The sequence below is a fragment of the Arachis stenosperma genome, chromosome 9 (genome assembly GCF_014773155.1).
Source record: "Arachis stenosperma cultivar V10309 chromosome 9, arast.V10309.gnm1.PFL2, whole genome shotgun sequence".
NCBI lineage: Eukaryota > Viridiplantae > Streptophyta > Magnoliopsida > Fabales > Fabaceae > Arachis > Arachis stenosperma.
In genome coordinates, this window is record NC_080385.1 from 160,782,193 (window position 1) to 160,807,832 (window position 25,640).

A 25,640-nucleotide genomic window follows, 5' to 3' on the forward strand; every position below is an offset into this window, starting at 1 on the left:
TATATATTATTTAATTTATTTTTAATATATATTTTATATTTTAATATATATTTTATCAACTATATATAGAATTAGTTATTAGTATAAAATAAATATTAAAATATAAATACATTTTAAAAATAAATTAAATCACATATGTATTTATACACAAATATATTAGTAATTAATTTTAGTGTATAAATAATATTTTTAAAGGTATAAAATTCAAAAATATTATTCATACACAAAAATTAATAATCATTAATATATTTATATATAAATACATGTATAATTTAATTTATTGTTAATGTATATTTTATATTAACGATTGATTTTGCGCATTACATACTATTTATACTATAAATAGTGTGTGTTAATGTCGCCACTATTCTTCGCCTCTACCAAACAGAGAGACTTGGAAGAATCAAGGGAAAGAAGGTGCCAATGGCATTGACTCCACCACCTCATACAACAACAGAAGAGGAACAAGAACACAATAACAATAATGGGTGCCACATGAACCTCGCTATCTCCCCTAACTGCACCGGGGAGCCACTAGCAAATTTGAGTGCCGTCATTAATCACTATCTCCACACTCTAAATCACTTCAACTTGCGCAACTTGGGTAACCTTTAATTTTGATTTTAATTCTTAATTATATATCAATAAAGAAAAAATGGTTATTATGGTAACTACCACTTTTGGCAAGAAGTTCATACATTATTAATAATCATGTGTTTGGTTTGTATACTTGCGCAGGGTACCCCACGAATCAGAATTTCAACTACGATGCATTGGCACCATTGCTACAATTTCACCTAAACAATGCAGGTGATCCATTTGTTGGGAGCAGCTTCCGTCTAAATTCAACATCATTTGAAGTTAGTGTTCTTGATTGGTTCGCTAATTTGTGGGACATACAAAAGAATAAGTATTGGGGATACGTCACTACTGGTGGAACTGAGGCCAATCTTCACGCCATTTTAGTAGGGTCAGTTTCTTCTTCTTCTTATTATTATTATTAAAATAAAAAGGCGTATTATCCTAACGGCACATTGATCTATCTAGGAGAGAACAATTTCCTGATGGGGTTCTATATACTTCAGAAGATTCACATTATTCAATATTTAAAATAGCAAGAATATATCGAATGCAATGTGTTGAAGTTAAAACTCTTATCTCCGGTGAGATTGACTGTGCTGATCTAAAAGCTTCACTACTTCATCACAAGGACAGGCCAGCCATCATCAATCTTAACATAGGTTTTGCTTGCTCTCATCACTTTTTTTTTCTATTTTTCTTTTTTCATAAGGCATTTCCTAACTTAGCAAGCTAAGAACTTTATCACAAATCTATTCTCAACATTTATTTAAACAGGCTATTGAGCTAATAATTAGATCAATCAATTTAATTATTTGCTCTCATCTTTAACATATTATGAAATCAATAAATTTATGCACCTATTTCTGTAAAGGGTTTTTGTTATATGTATACAGGTACAACGATAAAAGGAGCTATTGATGACATTGATCTTGTAATAAAAACACTTGAAGAAAATGGTTTCAGTCGTGATAGATTCTACATTCACTGTGATGGAGCTTTATTTGGAATCATGCTCCCTTTTCTCAAAGCAGTGAGTCACAATTATAAATAAAAATAAGCATGTACACCAGAATAAGTCATATTTAATAAGAATTTTTTTTAATTATAAGTCGTATTTTATTTTAAAAAAATTTATTTATATTTTTTTAAAAAATTTTTAAAATAAAATACGACTTATAATTAAAAAAATCCTTGTTAAATATAGTTTATTCCAATGTACCTGTGTATTTTTGGAGACGATGATAAAGGTTGTCATTATTAAATATGACTTATTTTTTTTAATTTATAATTAAAAAAATCTTTCAAAAAGTCATGCTTGTTGTTTATATATTTTTATGTACTCCTATATACTATTTGGAGATGATGATAATGGATTAAAATTGATTAAAAACGTGAGATTCAAAAAAGTTGAAGGGAGTTCGCCGGAGTAAGGCGAACTTGTTCTAAAAAAAATGATATTTAAAAAATTAAAGTTTAAAAGGTGTTTGGGGAAATATTAAATTTTTTTTATTTTATTTCAAAAAAATCCTCTTAAGCTTAAATATTACATGTGCGGATATTTGTATTTTCGTTTTCCATGCTTATTACATATGGTTAAACCAATTATACTCCCAAGATTTTATGTCGTTTAATTACGATTCATATGCTACTCACTAAATTTAGTGTAATTATGATTGAAAACTCTTTATATAAAAATTAAATTGTTATTCCACAGGCATCAAAGATAATAAGTTTCAAGAAACCCATTGGAAGTGTGAGTGTTTCAGGGCATAAATTCTTGGGATGTCCAATTCCCTGTGGGGTTGTCATAACGCGTTCAGAATACATGAATGCGTCATCAAGCGATGTTGAAATCATTGGTTCAAGGGATGCAACAATCACAGGTAGTCGATGTGGACATGCTCCAATCTTCCTTTGGTATGCTATCAAAAAGAAAGGCTCAATAGGGATTCAAAACGAAGTGGAAAATTGCATAGCCAATGCACGTTATTTGCACAACCGACTAAGTGATGCTGGAATTGGTGCAATGTTAAATGAGCATAGCAACATTGTTGTGTTTGAGAGGCCTCTTGATCATCAATTTAGTCGTAGGTGGAACTTGGCATGCCAAGAGAACATTGCACACGTGGTGGTCATGCAGCATGTTACCATTCAAATGTTGGATTCTTTTGTTACTGAGTTTCTTCATAAACAATCATTTTCACGGTTCGAGGATTATGGCTCTTTTCAGCCTCTATGCATCGCAGAAAAAGTTGGCGCTGCAAATTGTTCTTGCTCAATGCACAATTTGATATCTTGATTGAAATTAATTATTCGTGTTGTGCTAGCATATTGTATACGAAGCTTACGATAATTAAGATATTGACATGTATGATTTTCGTAGGCCAATAACCTATAGTTAGTAATTCTGCCCTATTGAAACACCAATAATTAATTATTTATTTGAGAGCCACTCAAATAAAAATATCTAAAATATTTTTTTTTAATTTTTTTTAACAATTAAAATTTATAACATATGTAATCAATTAAATTATATTATTTCTGTCATAATTAGATCGGACAAACTGATTTAGTAAAAAAATTAATGAACAAAATCTTAAACAAATTTAAATTAATACTTTTTTTATAAAAAATAACTACAATATCCCTATTATAGAAAATAATCAAAATATTTTTATTATATATATATATACTAATTTTAAAAATCTTAAATCTTAACTCTATGATAATATAGAAAGAAGAAAAAGATTAGAATTTAGGGTTTTTAATATATATATATAATATGAATATTTTAGTTATTTTCTATAATAAAAATATTGTAATATTTTTTTATAAAAAAATATTAATTTAGACCGATTTAAGATTTGATTTACTAATTTTTTGGCCAAATCAATTTATCTAATCTAATTTTAATAAAAATAACACAGTTTAATTAGTTATATATATTAAATTTTAATTATTAAAAAATATTTTAAAAAAATATTTTAAATATTTTTATCTAAAGTTTCCTAATATTTTGTATTCTACCACCATTATTTTTTCACCTAATATACGGGCCCTTATAATAATAATGTACTAATACATTCACCCACTAATCATTTTGTATTCTAATTTCTACCACACCATTATTTCTTTACCTAATCTACGGGCCCTTTATAATAATGTACTACATATACACCCATTAATGTTTTGTATTCTACCATCGTTATTTCTTTACCTAATCTACGGGATCTGTATAATAATTGATATGATGATATATATGGTGAATTTTATCTTATTTTCTTCACGTTATTTTTTTTTTATTAATTGACTTTATATTTTTTTTAAATTTGATAAAAGTGTTATTTTTATTATCTTTATTAAATACACTTCTTCTTCTTTAATTTTAAAACTCTAATTCCTTTTAAATTCAATCACAATTTTCAATCAATTAGGATAGGATTTTAAATTTGTTTTTACACTTTTAACTTTTAATTTCAACAAGTACATTTATCAATTTTTTAATTCTCTCTTTTCTAATACTTCTTTTAGTATTTTGTATTTATGATTTAGATTATATTTCAAAAAAAAAAAAGATGTCATGAAAACCAAAAAATATTAAGTTCGGAGAAAAGTAAGAGGATATGAATATGTATGGTAGATATAAATTTAGGACATAAATAAAATTCCTCTAGGTAAATAATGACATGAATAATAAAATAATTAATTAATATTTAAGACGAATGTGAATATTAAAATATTTATTTTATTTTATCTCATTGTTATTTGGATAATAATTTAATATTTTTTGTGATAATATAATAGTTTAATATGCTCTTACTAATACACCAACTTTTTTTTTAAACGGGAAAAGAAGAGATGTATTTAGTGGGATGATAAAAATGACAATGTTATTAAGTTTTAAGAAAAATATAACCTCAATTAAAAAGAAAAGAGAAAATAACATAAAATTTAAAACTCTGATAAAAAAATAATTTATCAATAATTATTATATATATCATAAAAAATAATTTACTCTTTATTTTAGAATAGATACAATAGAATTTACTATATATATATTCATGATGGAGCATAGAGCATTCATTAATTTATGATGCCTGCATTTAAAGAGTTAATGCAGGTGAGTCGGTGACCCATTTCTAGGTAGCAATTGCTCTCTAAACTCAACTCATTTGAACCCATATATATGTAACAAATTATCTGAAATAAATGAATCATAAATTGCACATGTGATGATGTCCAATTACATGTGGAGTTCGTTGTAAAACAACTCTCTTAGGAATAATAAAAGGAAGATTCTATGGTATTTATAGTTGAAAAAAAGTATAGTATGCTGATTATATGTGTCAAGAGAAGAAGAGTGACACGTAATTTTATATGTTTGTTTCTACTTTACACTGTTATTTTTACACACATAGTCACAGTTACACATAATTTTTTGTTTTTTATTATAAACTAAATTACAGCATAATATTTTAATTAATTTTTGAAAAGCTGAAATTTATTTTTGATAATGGATTGAATTTATTTAATTTTTAGACTTTTAACTGAATTTATAATAGTTGATATTTTATAGACCAAAGCTTGATTGAAATCATATATAATAAATATATATAATTTCTTAAAACTTAAAAAGAATATATATAACCCCTTCCGTACAGTAAAAAAAAGATATACGACGCAACTTTTTTTAATGTAATTTTTTATAATTAATATCCATGACACATCAAAATAGAAAAAAAATATTCTTAAAAAATTAAGAATAATTTTATAAATCCCGTAACATTGGTTATTATAAAAACTATTTCATAATATTCGCAAAAGCTACTCAAATAATTAAAAATTGAGAAAAAAATTTATTACTAATAATAGTGTATAGAATAAACTAAGTGTGAGTAACAGTAATTTTATTTTTGATAAAATTAGAAGTTATGAGAATATGATATCTTCTTGCTTTTAAGAATTTGAGTTTAAATTTATATTTAGTATATAAAAAATATTATGTACATATTAAAATTAATTATTATGTATTTAATCATAAATACATGTATTGTATGTTTAATTAATTTTTAAATTATTTTAAAAAATGATCACATTAAAAATCATTTACCAAAAAAAAAACATTTCTTTTAAAAAATAAGTTATAGATTAAAAAATGAGAAATGATAATTTTATTCCTATTTTTTGATAATGTTACTCTATATATAATTTTTTTTGGTGTATCTTTTTTTTTTTACTATACAGGAGTTATATATATAAAGAGCAAATAGCTATTTCTGACCATGAAAGATTTGGACGCTGACAAAATTGACCATAAAAAATTAAAATTAAAGTTATATCCATATAAAATAAGTTTTGTTCGACAAAAATAACCAATTATTACATTTTTGTTCATAATTCCATAAACACTCCTAATCTTTCATTTCCCTTTATCTCTAAAACCAATCCTTAACCCTATCAATCTAACCCCGCTCCCTCTTCCTCTTTCTTTACTCTTCAACCTCACCATCCCCTTCCACCATCACCATCCCTTCCATCCCCCTTACCCTCCCTTTCCTGTCGACTATCACCAACTCTAACACCACTACCGCTTATATCTTTCCCCACCTCTCCCCTCTAACCACTTCTTTCACTGCCATTGAAGACCCTCCTTAGCTTCTTCAGAAAGAAAAAATTTTTCAAATTAGAAACCCAGTGTCGATGATGCTTCCGGATTTGTCGATGCCGTAGTTAGTGAAGTTCTGGCCGTCTTCATAGCCAGTGAAACTTTGGCTCTTGTCTCGCTTGGAGAGATTGGGCTTGAGGTCCAGAAAGAAAAGAAGGTGTGTGGCTGAACAAAACTCAGGGAGGTGCGTGGTGGGGGCATTGGTGGCAGCGAGTTTTAGCGGCTTGGATGGCGGTTAGTGGTGAGGCCTAGTAGGCGAGGAAGGATGGCTTTGGAAGCGTGTTTCGAATGGCTTTGCCCCAGTATCGCAGCGCGGATTTTTGTCTACATCATTGCCGCTGCTAGAGAAACCGATCTGCATGTTAATAATGCGTTTGATGAGAAAAATGTTATTAATTTCTTTCTCACTTTTCAATTTCAATCAAATAATGTGTTAGACTGAAAATTAATATAGAAATTTTAATTCTAGCTACTTGTACTTAAAAATTTTTGTAACAGGATTCCAATTTGCAGGCGAAATAATTATTGATGATTGATGATGGATAATACATATATAGTAAGTACAACGGAGTTTTCAATTTGAAAAGTTTTTCTTCTCTGGAGAAGCTGAGGAGGATCTTCAATGGCGGTAGAGGAAGTGGTTGGAAGGGAGGGTGGGGAGGAAAATGAAGCGGCGGTAGTGTTGGAGTTAGTGATGGTTGACAGAGAAGGGATGGTGAGGGAATGGTGGTGGTGGGGGGGATTGTGACCGCAGAGAAGATTGGAGGGTAGAGGCAGAGGAAGCAAGATAGGGTTAGGGATTAGACTTAGAGAAAAGAAAAGATGAAAGGTTACAAGTGTTTAAGGAATTATGAACAAAAATTTAATAATTAGTTATTTTTGTCGAACAAAACTTATCTTATATAGATATAACTTTAGTTTTAATTTTACATAGTCAGTTTTGTCAGCGTTTAAATCTTTCATGGTCAGAAATTGTTATTTACTCTATATATAAAATATTCTTTTTAGGTTGAAGAGATCATATATATTTATTATATATAATTTCAACTAAGTCTTGGTCCAAAAAATATCAACTATTATAAGTCTAGTTAGTAGTCTAAAAATTAAATAAATTCGGCCCACTACCAAAAATGAATTTCAATTTTTCAAAAATTAATCAAAATATTAAGCTGTAATTTAGCTCATAATAAGAAATGAAAATTGTGTGTGTGATGATAACTGTGTGTATAAAGCTAATAGTGTGAGGTAGAGAGAAGCACATCAAGCCACGTATCACTTTTTTTTTCTTGACACATATAGTCAGCATAGTATGCTTTTTTCAGCTGTAAATAGTAGGGGTGTTCGCGGTGCGGTTTGGTTCGATTTGGAGGAACTTAGGAAGGCTTCGATCTAGGATTTGGAGAGGGATTTGGAGAGGGAAGCTGTCGCGCATGGGTTTGGCCGTCTGGGGAAGGAGAAGGATCAAGGACGTGTTTGGGGGACAGAGGGAGTGGGGGTGTGGGTGTGGCCGTCTCACACTCTCATGTCTGGGTCTGGGTCTGGGGGTGGGGTAGGTTTAAATTTTTAGGATTTTGGAAAGAACTGGTTCGGTTCGGTTCGGTTAGGGTTTTGGTGGTGAGAACCGAAAACCGAACCGAACCGTAAAAAAAAACAACATATAATTTTTTCAGTTTTTTTTAATTTCGATTAATTCGATTTTCAGTTTTTTCGGTTCAGTTCTTCAATTTAGTTCGGTCCGGATCGGTTTTGAACACTCCTACTAAATACCATAGAATCTCCCATAATAAAAAACATCCAAAGGCAATAATAAAACAACTCTCATATTTTTGTTAGACTATTAGTACAACAAAGAAAAGCAAATTTTAGTTTAAATGACGGTTTGCGGGGTTGATTCTTAAAACATTAAACGATAAAATTTTCAGGACCCTCGATTTAAATAAAAAATATTAAATAGTTATTTTTGTAGTGCTAGTGAGATTGTCTGCACTGATCTAAATTAGTCTTCGCTGCTATTATTAGCTTGCTAGCTTACACAAGGACAAGCTCACCATCATCGATCATAGTAAAAAATGATGAGACAGAGAAATATAAATGAATATGATTTTGGTGAATGATTATTTTGTTTTTCAAACACCACCATTTTATACATGTTCTTGCTTTCAATCCACCCTTTTCTTTATTTTTAAACCGTCGCTAAATTCAAGTGACACAATTTTTAGCATGTTTACCGGTGATTATAAAATTGCCGACATTATTTTATTATTTTATTATTGTTCAAAATTTTTTTTATAGTTATTTTTAATTATTTATTATTGTTCAAAATATAAGTTCTAATTTTTTTAATCTCTCTTTCATCCCATAAAAAGAAAGATTTATAGACTTACATCTTTATTATATAATTCACCATAATTTAAATGCCATAATTTTTTTCTTTACCTAAAAGTTTTGAATTCGAATCTCACTTCTAATTTAAAAAAAAATTAATTATTATATATAATATATAATATTTAATTTATTTTTAATATATATTTTATATTTTAATATATATTTTATAAATTATATTATATATATATCAAAATTAGCTTATGATTCAAAAAAGTTATTCGTATACCAACATAATAATAATGTATTTATATATAAATATATGTGTGATTTAATTTATTTTTAATGTATATTTTATATTAACTATTGATTTTGCGCTTAACATACTATTTATACCTATAGAAAAATTATCCCATATTCCGCTGATGAAAAGTTGAACATCATATTCTATGTACGAATAGGTTTTCGTTATATATTTGTCATGTAGTGAGGTGTTAAATTACCATATAAGCCTCTGAAATAGCTTTTAAATTACTCAATTGGTCAGCTCAAAAACCTTGATAGAGTGGAAAATAATTTCCAGCTTAAATAGCAGCTTAGCTTTGGGACTTAAATATGTAAAGTTTCCCCATCTGTAAGCATGAGTTGCTAATCCATGAACAAAAGAATTCATTATCCTCTCCTCTCTTCTCTCGCCGTCCGATGCTCTGGTGCTGTGCAACACCCCTTCGCCGTCGTGATCCGCTGCTCCAACTGCTTCGCGGTCGCTAAGGGGCCGTGATCCGTGACCCGTAATCAACCGCTGATGCCAGTGATTGCCGTCGACGGCGCCTGCTTCTGATTCCAGCTTCAAGTCCAATTGTTGTGTGCTTTCAACCCTTTTGCTTCCCTCTTTTGATTTGTGCCGATTTGAGACCCTGCTTAGCTCTTTTTTCAAAGGTTTACTTAGCTCTTTAGATCATGCATCGAGCCACTACGATTCATGTATAATTTTTTTAAAATTATTGCTGCTAGCATATAACATATTTACAGTGTTGCAAGTAATAATTTATGTAAATGTTAATAGTTTGGGAATATTGTCTATTGTTCACAGTTTAATTTGATTATTTGATATTGTTGAAGTTGATCGTTTAGCCGTCAATTATAACTATTATTATTAGATAAAATATGACTATTTGTATAAATAAATTCACAAACCATCTAATAACTGATGGATTAAAAAGTAATTTATTATGATAACTATGTTTGTGGTGGATGTTTGTTGTATAATTTCTGTGATTTGTGATAATTTTTTTTGTCAAACTATAATATACGTGAACATGAGCTTGTGCACTGAGGAATCCATGAATTATCATTGAAATTGGCTTTGTGCTTCTTGTGTTTTCTTGAATATAATTTGTGAGATGTGAAGAAGATGGAATTTTCCCTTATTTTGCTTGTCATGCATGATCCGTTATATTCCGGTTTTACCTAATTGAATTTAACATTGCAGAATCTAATCTTTTGTTTATAAATATTAGTATATAATTTGTCTAATATAAATCTTTTCAAATAACAAGACACGAACAAATGTTGTGGATTTTTTGCATATACAAAATTCGCAACATAATTCGCGAGTGATACAATGCCGCAAAAATTGCATATAATTTTTTCAACAAGTTTCGCAAGTAATGAATGTCCAATGAAAAGTGAAACTAAACCTTTTAAGAATCTGACAAGTAGTTCCACTATAACAAAAACTACTTGTAGATATCAAAATATTTTGGCTTCATGTTTAACATTTGCAAGTATATTTAGTTGTATATGATTCTTAACTAAAATCTGAAATGAAAACTGCAATAACATTCGCAACTAAGAAGTTAAAGCAAAAACTGGTTAAATAAATTCATTAAAACTATTCTTATATAAATAACTACTGCAATGTGATGTACATTAACCAAGTTAGATAAAATGAAAAGTAAAAAGGACTAATTAACAGTTTACATAGCCAATCAAGTATTCTTCATAAACTATCTTATCAAACGTCTAAATATTACTAATCATGAGTCTTCAAGCACATTTTATTAATCATTTTCATTTTCATAACTTTGATCTTAAGAATTAAGATGTATATCTAAGGCTATAAACTCAGCAAGCGCTGCCTCCTCTGTTCCATCATTTGGATGCTTACAATCGTACCCTGCAAATGTAAAGACAACATATTGTTCAGCCAAACTCAATGGAGATATTTCAAGCTTTACATTTTTAGATTTGCTTTTTCATCACTAATTAATAGCTTACTCATTTCAACCAAAAAAGTGTAACAAGAATACATCAGAACTTAAAAAAGAATTATTGAATTCGAGCAATCAAACCACAGATTTTTAAGGTCACAACAATGTCAATTAATCTAAGAAAAGGTAAATTATCAGAAAATAAAGAAAATTCAATGGATAATAAAATAACGTATAGAATATAAATAAAAAGAATTGAAAAAGGAATATAATCTCCTACCTCAAAAAAAATCATGCTCAAGAAACAACTATAAGCTATAGTGAAAAGACATAATAACATCAAAATTCAAAACTTGCATCAAAGGTAAATAAATTAACTCTTGGACATAATGAGAGCATAAGCACATGATCACAATAACCTTAATCTTACTATATGTTCCATCTTGTCCATGAAAACCATTGTCCAGAGAAGACAAAATCTTGCTTTGCATGCTTCCTGAGCAATCATGAATGTAGATTAAAATAATTTGATTATAACTTGCTTTCTGTTCATTGATTGAAAAATATTAGTAAGGCAAAAAACTCACCTTCAGCTCCACAATGATTGTTCTTTATCCAATATTCTAACAAACCCACTAAATCAGTGTAAAAGATACACAAATCACTAAATTAGTGTTAAAAGAAATACAAATCCTCAATCTAAAATCACATTATTATCACAAAACTGCTTTCTACGCAAAACAAATCAAATCTTAATCTCCCAAAATTATTAAATAAACAGATGCACGTTGATGAGGTAGAGATGGGAGGAGGAGTATGACGATGGAGAGACATGGATGCACAACGAGCCCATGACAGAGTGAGGCACGACTAGCCCTCGACGGAGAGAAGCCGAGAGAGCCGAAAGGAGAGGGTGGGCAGAGGGAGACTCGTAGACTGTGGGGGTGTGCTGGTGAGGAAGGGGCAATATGAAGGCTGAGGGAGGGTGGAGACATAGGCGCAGAGAGCTACATTGAGACGATTTCTGCTAAAGGCAGAGAGTGAGAAAAAGAGGGTAATAGAGCTGGAGAGAGAGAAAGAAAGTTGGACACACACAACATGCTTAATGTTTATCTAAACCCTTTATATATTTTAAATTAAATCTGATTGGTTTTAAAAGAATGAAATATGATATTTCACTAAAGCAAATGGCATGTCAGAACCGCTTCCCTATACTATAAATAGTGTGTGTTAATGTCGCCACTATTCTTCGCCTCTACCAAACAGAGAGACTTGAAGAATCAAGGGAAAGAAAGTGCCAATGGCATTGACTCCACCACCTCATACAACAACAGAAGAGGAACAACAACACAATAGCAATAATGGGTGCCACATGAACCTCGCTCTCTCCCATAACTGCACCGGGGAGCCACAAGCAAATTTGAGTGCTGTCATTAATCACTATGTCCACACTCTAAATCACTTCAACTTGCGCAACTTGGGTAACCTTTAATTTTGATTTTAAACAGAAACGCATTTCTGTGACTTTATTATTCTTAATTAATACATTGTTAATAAGTCACCAAAAAAAAAATACATTGTTAATAATGTGTTTGGTTTGTACTTGTATGTGCAGGCTACCCCGGTAATCAGAATTTCAACTACGATGCGTTGGCACCATTGCTACAATTTCACCTAAACAATGCAGGTGATCCATTTGTTGGGACCGGCTGCTCTCTAAATTCAACATCATTTGAAGTTAGTGTTCTTGATTGGTTTGCTAATTTGTGGAACATACAAAAAGATAAGTATTGGGGATGCGTCACTACTGGTGGAACTGAAGCCAATCTTCACGCCATTTTAGTAGGGTCAGTTCCTTATTGTTGTTTACAATTGTTGTTGTTGTTATTATTATTATTATTATATATATAAAAAAAAAAAGTGTATCCTAACGGCACATTGATGTAGGAGAGAGCAATTTCCTGATGGGATTCTATATACTTCAGAAGATTCACATTATTCAATATTTAAAATAGCAAGAATGTACCGAATGCAATGTGTCAAAGTTAGAACTTTTGTCTCCGGTGAGATTGACTGTGCCGATCTAAAAGCTTCACTACTTCATCACAAGGACAAGCCAGCCATCATCAATCTTAACATAGGTATATCCTCATGCCTAGCAGTTTAAAGACTGATTCGTCTTAGATCTGAACTCTATTTAAAGATTTGTTACTAAACAATGAACTTCTACATGTACAAATTATTAGATAAATCTAACTTGATTACTTTCTCTCATCTTTGATATATTATGAAATCAATAAATTTATGCACCTAATTCTGTAAAGGGATTTTGTTATATGTATACAGGTACAACGATGAAAGGAGCTGTTGACAATGTTGATCTTGTAATAAAAACACTTGAGGAAACTGGTTTCAGTCGTGATAGATTCTACATCCACTGTGATGGAGCTCTATTTGGAATCATGCTTCCTTTTTTCAAAGCAGTGAGTCACACTTAAGTTTAGGGCCAACAACTTTATTAAATTTTAGTCAGTATGTAATCAGTAAAAGAAAAAATGAGTAATTTCACATTATTAGATAAAATCTCACACCATTAAAAATATATTAATAGTTATTTGATGACTACAAATCACAAAAGTTGCTATTTGTATTTGGAACCACTTAAATAAAAATACTTAAAATATCTTTAAAATAAAAATAATTTTTAAATAATTAAAATTCAACATATATAATTAAAAAAATTATATTATTTTACTCAAAATTAGATAAAATAAATTGATTTGATAAAAAATTGATGAATTAAAGTTTGAACCAATTTAAATTAATATTTTTTTTAAATAATTAAAATATTTTTATTATAAAAAATAGCTAAAATTATTATATATATAATAAAAAAATTTAGTTATTTTTCTATATAAAGAGCGTTGTAGTCATTTAATTATCCAAAATTATTAATTATGATTTAATTTATGTGGTTTTCTAATCCATAAATAAATGACACTTATTTTTGGAATTACATGGAATAATTAATAAGGTTAATTCTATAAAATTAGTTTAATTTATTAAAAGTCAAAATGTTTATAATTATTTTCTTAGAATTATAATTAATTAGATACTTATCTAAAGTGACAACAGATACTAGTATACATCCCCTCATTAGAGTAATAATAACATGTAATTATATCTATGTCCATCTAAAAAATATACGAATAAACAATTATTTTACGAGTTTAATTTTAATGTAGTAAAAAATATTTCAAAATTATTAATCAAATTTATGTGTTTAAATTAAATAAATTTTTAAGTAATAAATTTAAAAATTAATATTTAACTTCTGTAAAAATTAGTATGATTGATTGTTTATGTATAAAACTCTTTCATAAAAATTAAATTATTATTCTACAGGCACCCAAAGTAATAAGTTTCGAGAAACCCATTGGAAGTGTGAGTGTGTCTGGGCATAAATTTTTGGGATGTCCAATTCCCTGTGGAGTTGTAATAACCCGTTCAAAATACATGAATGCTTCATCAAGAGATGCAACAATCACAGGTAGTCGATGTGGACATGCTCCAATCTTCCTTTGGTATGCTATCAAAAAGAAAGGCTCAATAGGGATTCAAAACGAAGTGGAAAATTGCATAGCCAATGCACGTTACTTGCACAATCGACTAAGTGATGCTGGAATTGGTGCAATGTTAAATGAGCATAGCAATATTGTTGTGTTTGAGAGGCCTCTTGATCATCAATTTAGCCGTAGGTGGAGCTTGGCGTGCCAAGGAAACATTGCACACGTGGTGGTCATGCAGCATGTTACCATTCAAATGTTGGATTCTTTTGTTACTGAGTTTCTTCATAAACAATCATTTTCACGGTTCGAGGATTATGGCTCTTTTCAGCCTCTAGGGGTGCACATGGGCCGGGTGAAGCCGGGTTTGATAGGACCCAGACCCGACCCGAAATATATACCGGGTCTATTTATTAGACCCGAACCCGACCCCTAGACCCGATGAAACCAATACACTTTCGGGTCACAATTATACCGGGTAAAAACCGGGTGAAACCGGGCCGTTAATATTACATTACGTTAATACCTTCTTGTAAGCTAACATGTAAAAATATCCAAATTTCCAAGACTCCAACCATTATTTAACATGGTAAAATTCACTTAGAAAAATATAATAAGAACCAACCCTTCTTTAAAATTAAAGCATAACCACAATCAATATTAAAGCAAAACCACAATCAATACTAATATTGTCTAATAATACCAAATATTTAAATCAATACAAATAACACAATATTATGCATTAGTCTAAAGTCTTATGCATTCTAAACATAAAACATTAACTTATAGTCTTATAATGACTAATAACACAAAATATTAAGGTTTACAATACTTAAATTCCACATAAGAATAGTCATGATCCATCACTAATAACACAAAATATTAATTGTGTATGATGACCGGGCCACCGGGCCGACTTCGGGTGACTCGAGCTATGGCCCGGACCCGACCCGAAATAATGACCGGGTCTATTTTTGAGACCCTTACCCGGCCCTAAACCCGATGAAATCACACCAAATTAACCCCTAAAATGTTCGGGACCGGGCCGGGCCTTCGGGCCGGGCCGGGTCTGTGCACCCCTATCAGCCTCTATGCATAGCAGAGGAAGTTGGCGCTGCAAATTGTTCTTGCTCAATGCACAATTTGATATCTTGATTGAAATTCATTATTCGTGTTGTGCTAACTGCTAACATATTGCATATGAAGATTACGATAATTAAGATATTGACATGTATGGTTTTCGTAGGCCAATAACCTATAGTTAGTAATTCTGCCGTATTGAAACACCAATTAATTATTTGGGAGTCACTCAAATAAAGACATTTAAAACATCTTTTTTCAAAAATATTTTTTAACAATAAAAATTTAGGAATCTGCTACACATATAAGTCTTTTTAGCTTACAAGCTATACAAGTTGGCCCAAGTTCAAGAAAAAATACGCACACCACTCCTTTAAAATTGAGCATCCAACGCACGCGCACTTGTAATCGTTTTCCACAACACATTCATTATGCTGCACTCTTCCTCTTCTGAAGAAACATTCCAACTCCTCGCGAAGAGTATAAGAAATCAAGAAGAAAAGATACAAATCTCCACAAAAAAAAAACGAAGAAAGATTATTGAAGGCATTATTTTACTGTTCTTCTAGGTTTTTTCTCTAGATTGTCTCTGTCATGTGCCTCATCCTTAGCTAGCAAAACATTAAAAGATTTCAAGAAAAAATATACTGTCTCCTCCTGATATTGGGTGTATTTCTGTAATCCTTTGAGTGTATTTCTGTAATCGTTTGACTTATTTCTGTAACCGTTTAAGTATATTTCTATAATTATTTAGGTGTATTTCTGTAATCGTTTGGATGTATATCTAAAGTTCCATTATCTTCAAAATAATTTCAAAGCTTAATTTCAGAAACCATGAAAATCGAAAAAAACAGAAAGAGATCAAGGACAAAAAAAGAACGCACGAAGGAGATCGAATAAATTTGGCAAGAAACACGAAAAAGGAAACGAAATCTTTTGAAAAATGGAAGTTATATATTCACGCGTTAATTGATTTAGATTGATTTAAAAGTCTGTTAAAGAGGCACGTAATATAAGCAGCGTTTAGGAAGTTTCGTTCTCTTCAAGCTTGTAAAACTTGTAAGCGCAAAACACTTGTATGTAGAGATTAATCCTAAAATTTAACATATGTAATTAATTAAATCATGTTATTTCTGTCATAATTAGATCGGATAAACTGATTTAGTCAAAAAATTAATGAACAAAATCTTAAACAAATCTAAATTAATACTTTTTTTAATAAAAAATAACTACAATATCTCTATTATAAAAAATAACTAAAATATATATATATATATTAATTTAAAAAACCCTAAATTTTAACTCAATAACGATCCTAAATCTTAACTCTATGACGATACAGAAGAAAGAAAAATTAGAATTTAGGATTCTCAATAAATATATATATATATATATATATATATATATATATATATATATATAATATGAATATTTTAGTTATATTTTATAATAAGGATATTGTAGTTATTTTTTTATAAAAAAAATATTAATTTAGATTGATTTAAGATTTGGTTCACCAATTTTTTGGCTAAATCAATTTATCTAATCTAATTTTGATAAAAATAACACAGTTTAATCAGTTATATGCTTTAATGCACGGACACTGACACGAACACGGGACACGCTGACACGCGAATTTTAAAATCTTACATGACACAGGACACACATACATATAAAATATAAAGTATTTTTTAGATAAACTGTAATGATACTTTAATATTTTATTGATATTAAAATATAAATTAATTTTTTAAATTATTTTTAATGTCTTATTTTAATTATATCAAGTATTTAAAATATTTTGTTTTAATAAATAATAATATATACTATATCTAAATTTATTTTAAGAATATATATTAAGAATAAGACCGGACACGTTGATACGTTATGGTATTTAGGTGTGTCCAAGTGTATCCGGAGAAATTTTTTTTTTTTATTGAGACACGATTTGGACATAGCCAGGGACGGACCCAGGCACAATAATGAGGGGGCACGTGCCCCCATGGTGTTTTTAATTTTTGTTTTAAAAAATATAGTTATATATAATATGTCTCCATTTTAAATTTTAAATGACCCCACTACAAATAAAATAAATTCAATTAGCTAAAGTTTTAAGTTTATTTTTTTTATTTTTCTATCATTTTGACTATTATTTCACCTAATCAAATTTAATTATTGTACCGTCACTCTTTTATTCTCTTAAACCCTCTTCTTATTTTTATATTTTTAACATTCTTTTTCTATTCATTATCTAGTGGTTATCTTCTCTTCATCAAAAAGTAAATTTTAAATTCTCCAATTTTTTTATATAACTCTTCATGACTCTGTATCTTTTAATTTCATTGTTTTTCTTTTTGATATTTTCAATTGTAATTTTTAATTCAAACAATTATAGTTTAGGTATTAATCTAATATTTTATTTTTTTGTGAATTTATATATTTTATTTTATTCTCAATTTATTCATCTTTATTATTTATTTTTTATCTTTTATTCTATTATATGTATCTATGTTGCATATAAAATTTTAAAATGAACTGATTAATTTACTAATTTAGAATATATTTTTTATTTTTAAAAATAATATTTTTTATTACAATATATAATTAAACAGATGCATAAAATCTTTTATCTAATATTATATTAAAATTAAATTAAAAAATATATAACAAATTTAATTATTTAAAAAAAAAAAGAAAAAAATTGTAAATTATGTTTCTATTATTTTATATAAACATATTTTTCATATAAAGATTTAATTTTTCTAGTATTTATATATAATTCTAATTTCAAATTATAAATACTAATGTATTATTAGGTGTTAATGTGCCAGTTAATTCAGTCTTTTATTATTAAATGTCTATAAAAGATTAGTTAGGATAATAAGTTATCTATAATTTAATTAAAATATTTTAATTTCAAGTTTTAAAAATAAAAATATTTTGTTATAAATTATATATAATGAATAGTATTTTAAGAATAAAAGTGTTCACTAACTCTTTTTAATTTTTATATCTCCATGTAATTAATAATATTTAACAAAATTTATTTAATATATATATTTTTGCCTCCACTCCTAAAATTTTATGGGTCCGTCACAGGACATAGCAGACACACGTGTCGGACGAGTGTCCGTAAGGCTCCGTTTGGTTGATGTATTTGATTAGACATAGACACAGAGACACACACATTAAAGACATGGACATAAAATATTTGTGTCTATGTATTGTGTTTGGCAAAAATAAGAAATAAGACACATATATTTAAAAAAGACTAAATTACCCTTCATTCAACCACAAGTTTTACCACTATTACAATACACCTATTATCCCAAACAATGCATGCCATCACCATTAAATTTTTATTTCTTCTAATAATTTTTTATTTCTTCTAATACCATCTTAAATTATCATTTAAATATTAAATATATAATTGTTCTTGAAAAAAAATAAAAAATTAAAGTTCAGAATTTATCAAAGATTAATCAAAATTTAAATAAATAAAAAAATTAAATGTACAATTTTTTTTTGAAAAAAATAGAAAAGTAAATTTAGTTGTAGAATCTAAAAGAGAAAGAGAAAAAAAAAGATTTGGGAAGATAAGAAGACAAATTTTAAAAACTCAATAAGGGTAAAAGAGTAAAAAATTAGTGTCTCACAAGTTGTGTCTCAGTGTCTCACCAAATTGGAGGTACACAAATTTAGTGTCTCCGTGTCTATCCGTGTCCTCCCGTGTCATTCGAAAATCTGTGTCTCACCAAACCAAACAACAGACATGTGTCACCGTGTACCACTGTGTCTATGTCTCAGTGTCTGTGTCTCAGTAACCAAACGCTACCTAAGTGTCGTATCTAAAATGTGTCTGATACGCAAATACGACAACTCAACAAAATATCCATACTTCATAAGTTATATGTATTAAATTTTAATTACTAAAAAATAATTTTAAAAATAGATGATTTAGATGTTTTTATCCGTGATTTTATATTCTACCACCATTATTTTTCACCTAATATACGGGCCCTTATAATAATAATGTACTACATATACACCCACTAATCATTTTGTAATCTACCACACCATTATTTCTTTACCTAATCTACGGGCCCTTTATAATAATGTACTACATATACACTCATTAATATTTTGTATTCTAACACCGTTATTTCTTTACCTAATCTACGGGACCTGTATAATAATGGATGATATATATGGTGAATTTTATTTTACTTTTCTTTAAATAAAAAATAAATTATTCATTATGATATATACAGTAATTATTAATAAATTATTCTTTTATTAGAATTTTAAGATTCACGTTTTTTTTAATTGACTTTATATTTCTTTTAAAATTTGATAATAGTATCATTTTTATCATCCTTACTAAATACACTTCTTCTTTTTTAATTTTAAAATTCTAATTTCTTTTAAATTTAATCACAATTTTCAATCAATTAGGATAAGACTTTAAATTTATTATATTCTTACATTTTCAATCTTCAATTTCAACGAGCATATCTATTAATCTTGAAGCTCTCTCTTTTGTAAAACTTTTTTTAATATTTTGAATTTATGATTTAAATTATATTTCAAAGAAAAAAGATGTCATAAAAAAGATATTACGTTCAGAGAAGCAAGAAGGTATGGTCTGTATGGTATATATGGATTTGGGCAATAAAATTCCTGTAGATAAATAATGGCATGAATAATAAAATAATGGTTTAATTATTCTGTTAGTTTTTATAGTTTTGCGAAATTTTCAATTAGTTTTCTATATTTTTTTTTAATTAAATTCTGTACCAATTTTTTTTTCAATTAGGTCCATTTTGATAGTAATTGGCTTAATTTTATAAGGACCCAACTAAAAAAAATTGGTGTAGAAACCTAAATAAAAAAAAAGTGTAGGGATCCAATTAAAAAAAAAAATTGGTGCAAGGACTAAATTAAAAAGAAAAAAGTATAGAGACCTAATTAAAAATTTTGCAAAACTATAGAGATCAATAGAATAATTAAATCTAAAATAATTAATTAATATTTGAGACGAATGTGAATATTAAAATACTTATCCCATTTTATCTCATTGTTATCTGGATAATAATTTAATATTTTTGGTGATAATATAATAGTTCAATATGCTCCTATCAATACCTTAGTTTTTTTTAACGGGAGAAGAAGAAATGTATGTATTTAGTAGGATGATGAAAATTATACTGTTATTAAGTTTTAAGAGAAATATAGCGTCAATTGAAAAAAAAAAGAAGATGATATCAAATTTAAAGTTCTGACAAAAAAATAATTTATTAATAATTACTATATATATCATAAAAAAAATTATTTTTTATTTTAAAAAAAGTATAGTAGAATTTACCATATATATATTCATGATGGAGCATAGAGCATTCATTAATTTATGATGCCTGCATTTAAAGAATTAATTCAGGTGACCCATTTCTAGGTTGCAATTTCTCTCTAAAGTCAACTCATTTGAACCCATATATATGTGTAACGAATTATTTGAAACAAATGAATCATAAATTGCACATGTGATGATGTCCAATTACATGTGGAGTTCGTTGTAAAACAACTCTCTTAGGAATAATAAAAATCATCCAAAGGCAATAATAAAACAACTCTCATATTTTTGTTAGACTATTAGTACAAAAAAGAAAGGCAAATTTTAGTTTAAATGACGGTTTGCGGGGTTGATTCTTAAAATATTAAACGACATGATAAAATTTTCAGTACCGTCGATTTAAATAAAAAAATATTAAATAGTTATTTTTGTAGTGCTAATGAGATTGTCTGCACTGATCTAAATTAGTCTTCGCTGCTATTAGCTTGCTAGCTCACACAAGGACAAGCTTACCATCTTCGATCATATAGACAAAAATGATGAGATAGAAAAATAAAAATGAATATGATTTTGGTAAATGGTTATTTTGTTTTTCAAACACCACCATTTTATACATGTTCTTGCTTTCAATAATCCACCCTTTTCTTTATTTTTAAACGTACGAATAAATAATTATATGAATTGAGTAAAATAATAAAATCTTAAAAAAATAAAATTATACATCAAATCATACGTATATATAATATCTTCGTTATATATATCTAGAATGAGTACAAGAAATAAGATTTTTTCTATAAAAGATACTATCCTTATTACAAGGGAGGCGTAAAATATTGATTTTTTTTTATTAGTGGCAGTTTTAAACCGTCATAAAATCAAAGGTCAGCGACTAACTAGACCGCCATGGTTATGGATGTTGAGATTAGATTTGGCAGCAGTTTTCAGCCATCGTTTCAACAAACTACCGCCAAATTCGAGTGACACGATTTTTAGCATGTTATTTTTTATAGTTATTTTTTATTATTTTATTATTGTTCAAAATGTAGGTTTTAATTTTTTTTTAATCTCTCTTTCATCCCATAAAAAGAAAGATCTATAAACTTACATCATTAACATATAATTCACCATAATTTAAATGCAGTAATTTTTTCTTTACCTAAATGTTTTGGATTCGAATCTCACTCCTAATTTTCGAAAAAAAATAATTATTATATATAATATATATTATTTAATTTATTTTTAATATACATTTTATATTTTAATATATATTTTATCGACTATATTACATGTATATCAAAATCAGCTTATGATTCAAAAAAGTTATCCGTACACCAAAATTAATTACCAATGTATTTGTGTATAAATATATGTGTGATTTAATTTATTTTTAATGTGTATTTTATACTAATAACTGATTTTAGTGACTAATTTTAGTGTATACATAGTATAGCGTTCTATAAATAGTAAACAGAGACTTGAAGAATCAAGGGAAAGAAGGTGCCAATGGCATTGACTCCACCACCTCATACAACAACAGAAGAGGAACAACAACACAATAACAATAATGGGTGCCACATGAACCTCGCTATCTCCCCTAACTGCACCGGGGAGCCACAAGCAAATTTGAGTGCTGTCATTAATCACTATCTCCACACTCTAAATCACTTCAACTTGCGCAACTTGGGTAACCTTTAATTTTGATTTTAATTCTTAATTATATACCAATAAAGAAAAAATTGTTATTATTGTAACTACTACTTTTGGCAAGGAGTTAATACATTATTAATAATGTGTTTGGTTTGTATACTTGCGCAGGGTACCCCACGAATCAGAATTTCAACTACGATGCATTGGCGCCATTGCTACAATTTCACCTAAACAATGCAGGTGATCCATTTGTTGGGAGCAGCTTCCGTCTAAATTCAACGTCATTTGAAGTTAGTGTTCTTGATTGGTTCGCTAATTTGTGGGACATACAAAAGAATAAGTATTACAACGGTATATATAGAAACAAAATATTAATTTATTAACAATCACAGGTAGTCGATGTGGACATGCTCCAATCTTTCTTTGGTATGCTATCAAAAAGAAAGGCTCAATAGGGCTTCAAAACGAAGTGGAAAATTGCATAGCCATAATGCACGTTACTTGAACAATCGACTAAGTGATGCTGGAATTGGTGCAATGTTAAATGAGCATAGCAACATTGTTGTGTTTGAGAGGCCTCTTGATCATCAATTTAGTCGTAGGTGGAGCTTGGCGTGCCAAGGAAACATTGCACACGTGGCGGTCATTTAACATGTTACCATTCAAATGTTGGATTCTTTTGTTACTGAGTTTCTTCATAAACGATCCTTTTCACAGTTCGAGGATTATGGCTCTTTTCAGCCTCTATGCATAGCAGAGGAAGTTGGCGCTGCAAATTGTTCTTGCTCAATGCACAATTAGATATCTTGATTGAAATTAATTATTCGTGTTGTGCTAGCGTATTGTATACCAAAAGAGAAAGTATTAGGAATCAATATTAATTGTGTACAATATGTAAAATAGATAAAAAAATATAATTAAAAATCAGATTATTAATTAATTATTTAATTTTAAATTTTAAATTTTAAAAGATTAGAATTTGTATTTAAACACATTCACACTATGTACGGTTATTTCTAATTTTACCGTAACCTCTAATACACGTTTAAAACTCACCGTCATCTTCTCCGGTCCTCATTTCCCGTCATTGAATTTTTCGTCGGCCATACTAACGCCGCTGCATCCTCCCACCAACACCATCTTCACCTTCACCGACTAGTCCGATGCGCCTCGCTCTCCGACGCTCAGCCTAACGTTGCTGCCGCTTTTTCGTGCGCCTCTCTTCCGGATCGGCTTCGCTTTCTTCCATTCCTTCAAACCTCCTCTCACCGATAATACTACCATGCTCCTCTTCTTCTTCGAATTCAAACATGGTTAGCTTCTTTTATATTTGAGCTCTATGCTTCACAACAGCTTTCGTCATGCCTAGTCCTTCAAAACTATGTTTTCACCACAATAATTGTTTTTTCTCGTTATTCATCTTTTTCTTCTATTTTAATGGTCAATTTAGAATGATCATTTTAGTAGGTATGTGGATAGTTATTTTAATTTTTATATAGATGATTATTTTGATTGGATTAAGTTTAGTTATATATAATTAAAATATATTAGATATTCAATTCATTAGATATACAGATGATTATTTTTATCATTAAGTACATTTAAAATCTTTACCAAATCTAGCATTAGTCCAACTTACTTTTTTCAAGCTTTTATTTTAAAAACTCGTGTATAGTTATCATATAATTAAACAAGATCAATTAATACAAAAATACTATTTATATACCAAAACTAATTACTATATATTTTTATATAAATACATATATAACTTAATTCATTTTTAATATATATTTTATATTTTAATATATATTATATACTAATAACTAATTTTAATAGTTAATTTTAATGTACACCTAATATAATTATCATTAATATTATGTTGTAACCTAAATGCACTGGGCTGATGCATTAATATTTGGCAACACTAGTACTCTAATAGTCAATCGTAATACATATAGTTAGTTATTGACTATTGTCTATTGAGGCATTTCTCTCTGAGTTTGATTTGGAACCATCCATCCATGCTTTCCAAAATTGAGTTTCATGACGCGGGTTATATCTTGTACTTAATTTTATTTCCAGGCTTCACCCATCATAATCACGTTTCTTTGATGCTGCCTAATCCGCTGCATTTGGCTTTTAATGAATAAAATTAGGCAGTTTGAAGCGAGTTAAGCCCATTTAAAGTCAATTGAATTGACGAGATTTTGAATTAAGGGTGAGTTTGAATAAACTCAACTTATTAATTCATGACTTAATTATATATTATTTATTATAATTATTTATATTAATAAATATATTATGTATTTTATATTATGTATAATAATAATAATATATAATTTTACATACAAATACATATTTTTTATATATAATAAAATATATAAATTATAATTAATAGATATATATTAATAATTTTTTATACGAAATTATATTTATTTATATATAATTATTAATTATATTCAAACTATTTTAGTCTATTCATGAGTTTAAATTAATTTATGTAATTTTGATAAGTTAAATTTAAATTTTGTAAATAGATTTAATTGTTAATAAATCAAATAGTGAGTCGAATTCAATTTTTGGTAAGTCGAACTCAATTTACTTTATATCTAAATCTAATGTGTGTAATGAGTGGCGTTTGATGTTTTTTCTATAATTTAAAAGAAAAAGGTTTATGATTCTTTTTAAGGGCCCATTGTGTATATATACCACAAAAGATATGTGGTATTAGCTGTTAAGTGTTAACAATAAATTGAATCGGTTTCGTTAACAAACTAATTGAAAAAGAAAAAGAAAAAATTTAAAAATGTAAGGTAATTGTTGATTTAAAAAATTGATTTCAAATTGTTTTAAATTAATATCTATCACGTTTTTTACATCACATATAACAAGGAAGATTATTTCACAGAAATCAAGGGCACTGCTATTGATGAATGGAGAATCTGCACACGATCAGGGTGGGGACGTAATTATTTACTCGAAATTCAATGTTTATTAGTTTAATTTGCATGCATTCTGCGTTGAACGAGCTAGCACAAGATAAGATCTGCAACGATGCATATATATTATTTAATTACAAAGAAAACGTTGTGCTCATCTTTCATCGTACACTAAAGACCATAATCTAAACTAAATTTTCTGAAATTTTGTTTTTTTGTACGTTTAGTTAGCATTATATCAAAAGCTAAGAATCTTTATTTGTTTTAAAATATGTA

General features: G+C 28.4%; 2 protein-coding genes across 2 annotated transcripts; both read left to right on the forward strand.

Moving 5' to 3' along the window:
• Window positions 1-423: 423 nt before the first annotated feature.
• LOC130950346 (serine decarboxylase 1-like) lies at window positions 424-2,881 on the forward strand. Its single transcript, XM_057878850.1, has 5 exons — window positions 424-604; window positions 739-970; window positions 1,048-1,241; window positions 1,476-1,609; window positions 2,297-2,881. Exons 1-5 carry the CDS (start codon window positions 424-426, stop codon window positions 2,879-2,881), a joined length of 1,326 nt encoding a protein of 441 aa, XP_057734833.1.
• Window positions 2,882-12,082: 9,201 nt separating this feature from the next.
• Window positions 12,083-23,226, forward strand: LOC130950347 (serine decarboxylase 1-like). Its single transcript, XM_057878851.1, has 7 exons — window positions 12,083-12,263; window positions 12,398-12,629; window positions 12,730-12,923; window positions 13,129-13,265; window positions 14,188-14,641; window positions 22,452-22,462; window positions 23,143-23,226. Exons 1-7 carry the CDS (start codon window positions 12,083-12,085, stop codon window positions 23,224-23,226), a joined length of 1,293 nt encoding a protein of 430 aa, XP_057734834.1.
• Window positions 23,227-25,640: the final 2,414 nt, after the last annotated feature.

Excerpts from the sequence above, each read along its gene's own strand:
- LOC130950346 (XM_057878850.1), top strand. The coding sequence starts at position 424 with ATGGCATTGACTCCACCACCTCATACAACAACAGAAGAGGAACAAGAA. Across the intron at positions 605-738 it reads CTTCAACTTGCGCAACTTGG|GGTACCCCACGAATCAGAAT; the intron begins GTAACCTTTAAT and ends ATACTTGCGCAG. Across the intron at positions 971-1,047 it reads CTTCACGCCATTTTAGTAGG|GAGAGAACAATTTCCTGATG; the intron begins GTCAGTTTCTTC and ends TGATCTATCTAG.
- LOC130950347 (XM_057878851.1), top strand. The coding sequence starts at position 12,083 with ATGGCATTGACTCCACCACCTCATACAACAACAGAAGAGGAACAACAA. Across the intron at positions 12,264-12,397 it reads CTTCAACTTGCGCAACTTGG|GCTACCCCGGTAATCAGAAT; the intron begins GTAACCTTTAAT and ends TTGTATGTGCAG. Across the intron at positions 12,924-13,128 it reads CATCATCAATCTTAACATAG|GTACAACGATGAAAGGAGCT; the intron begins GTATATCCTCAT and ends ATATGTATACAG.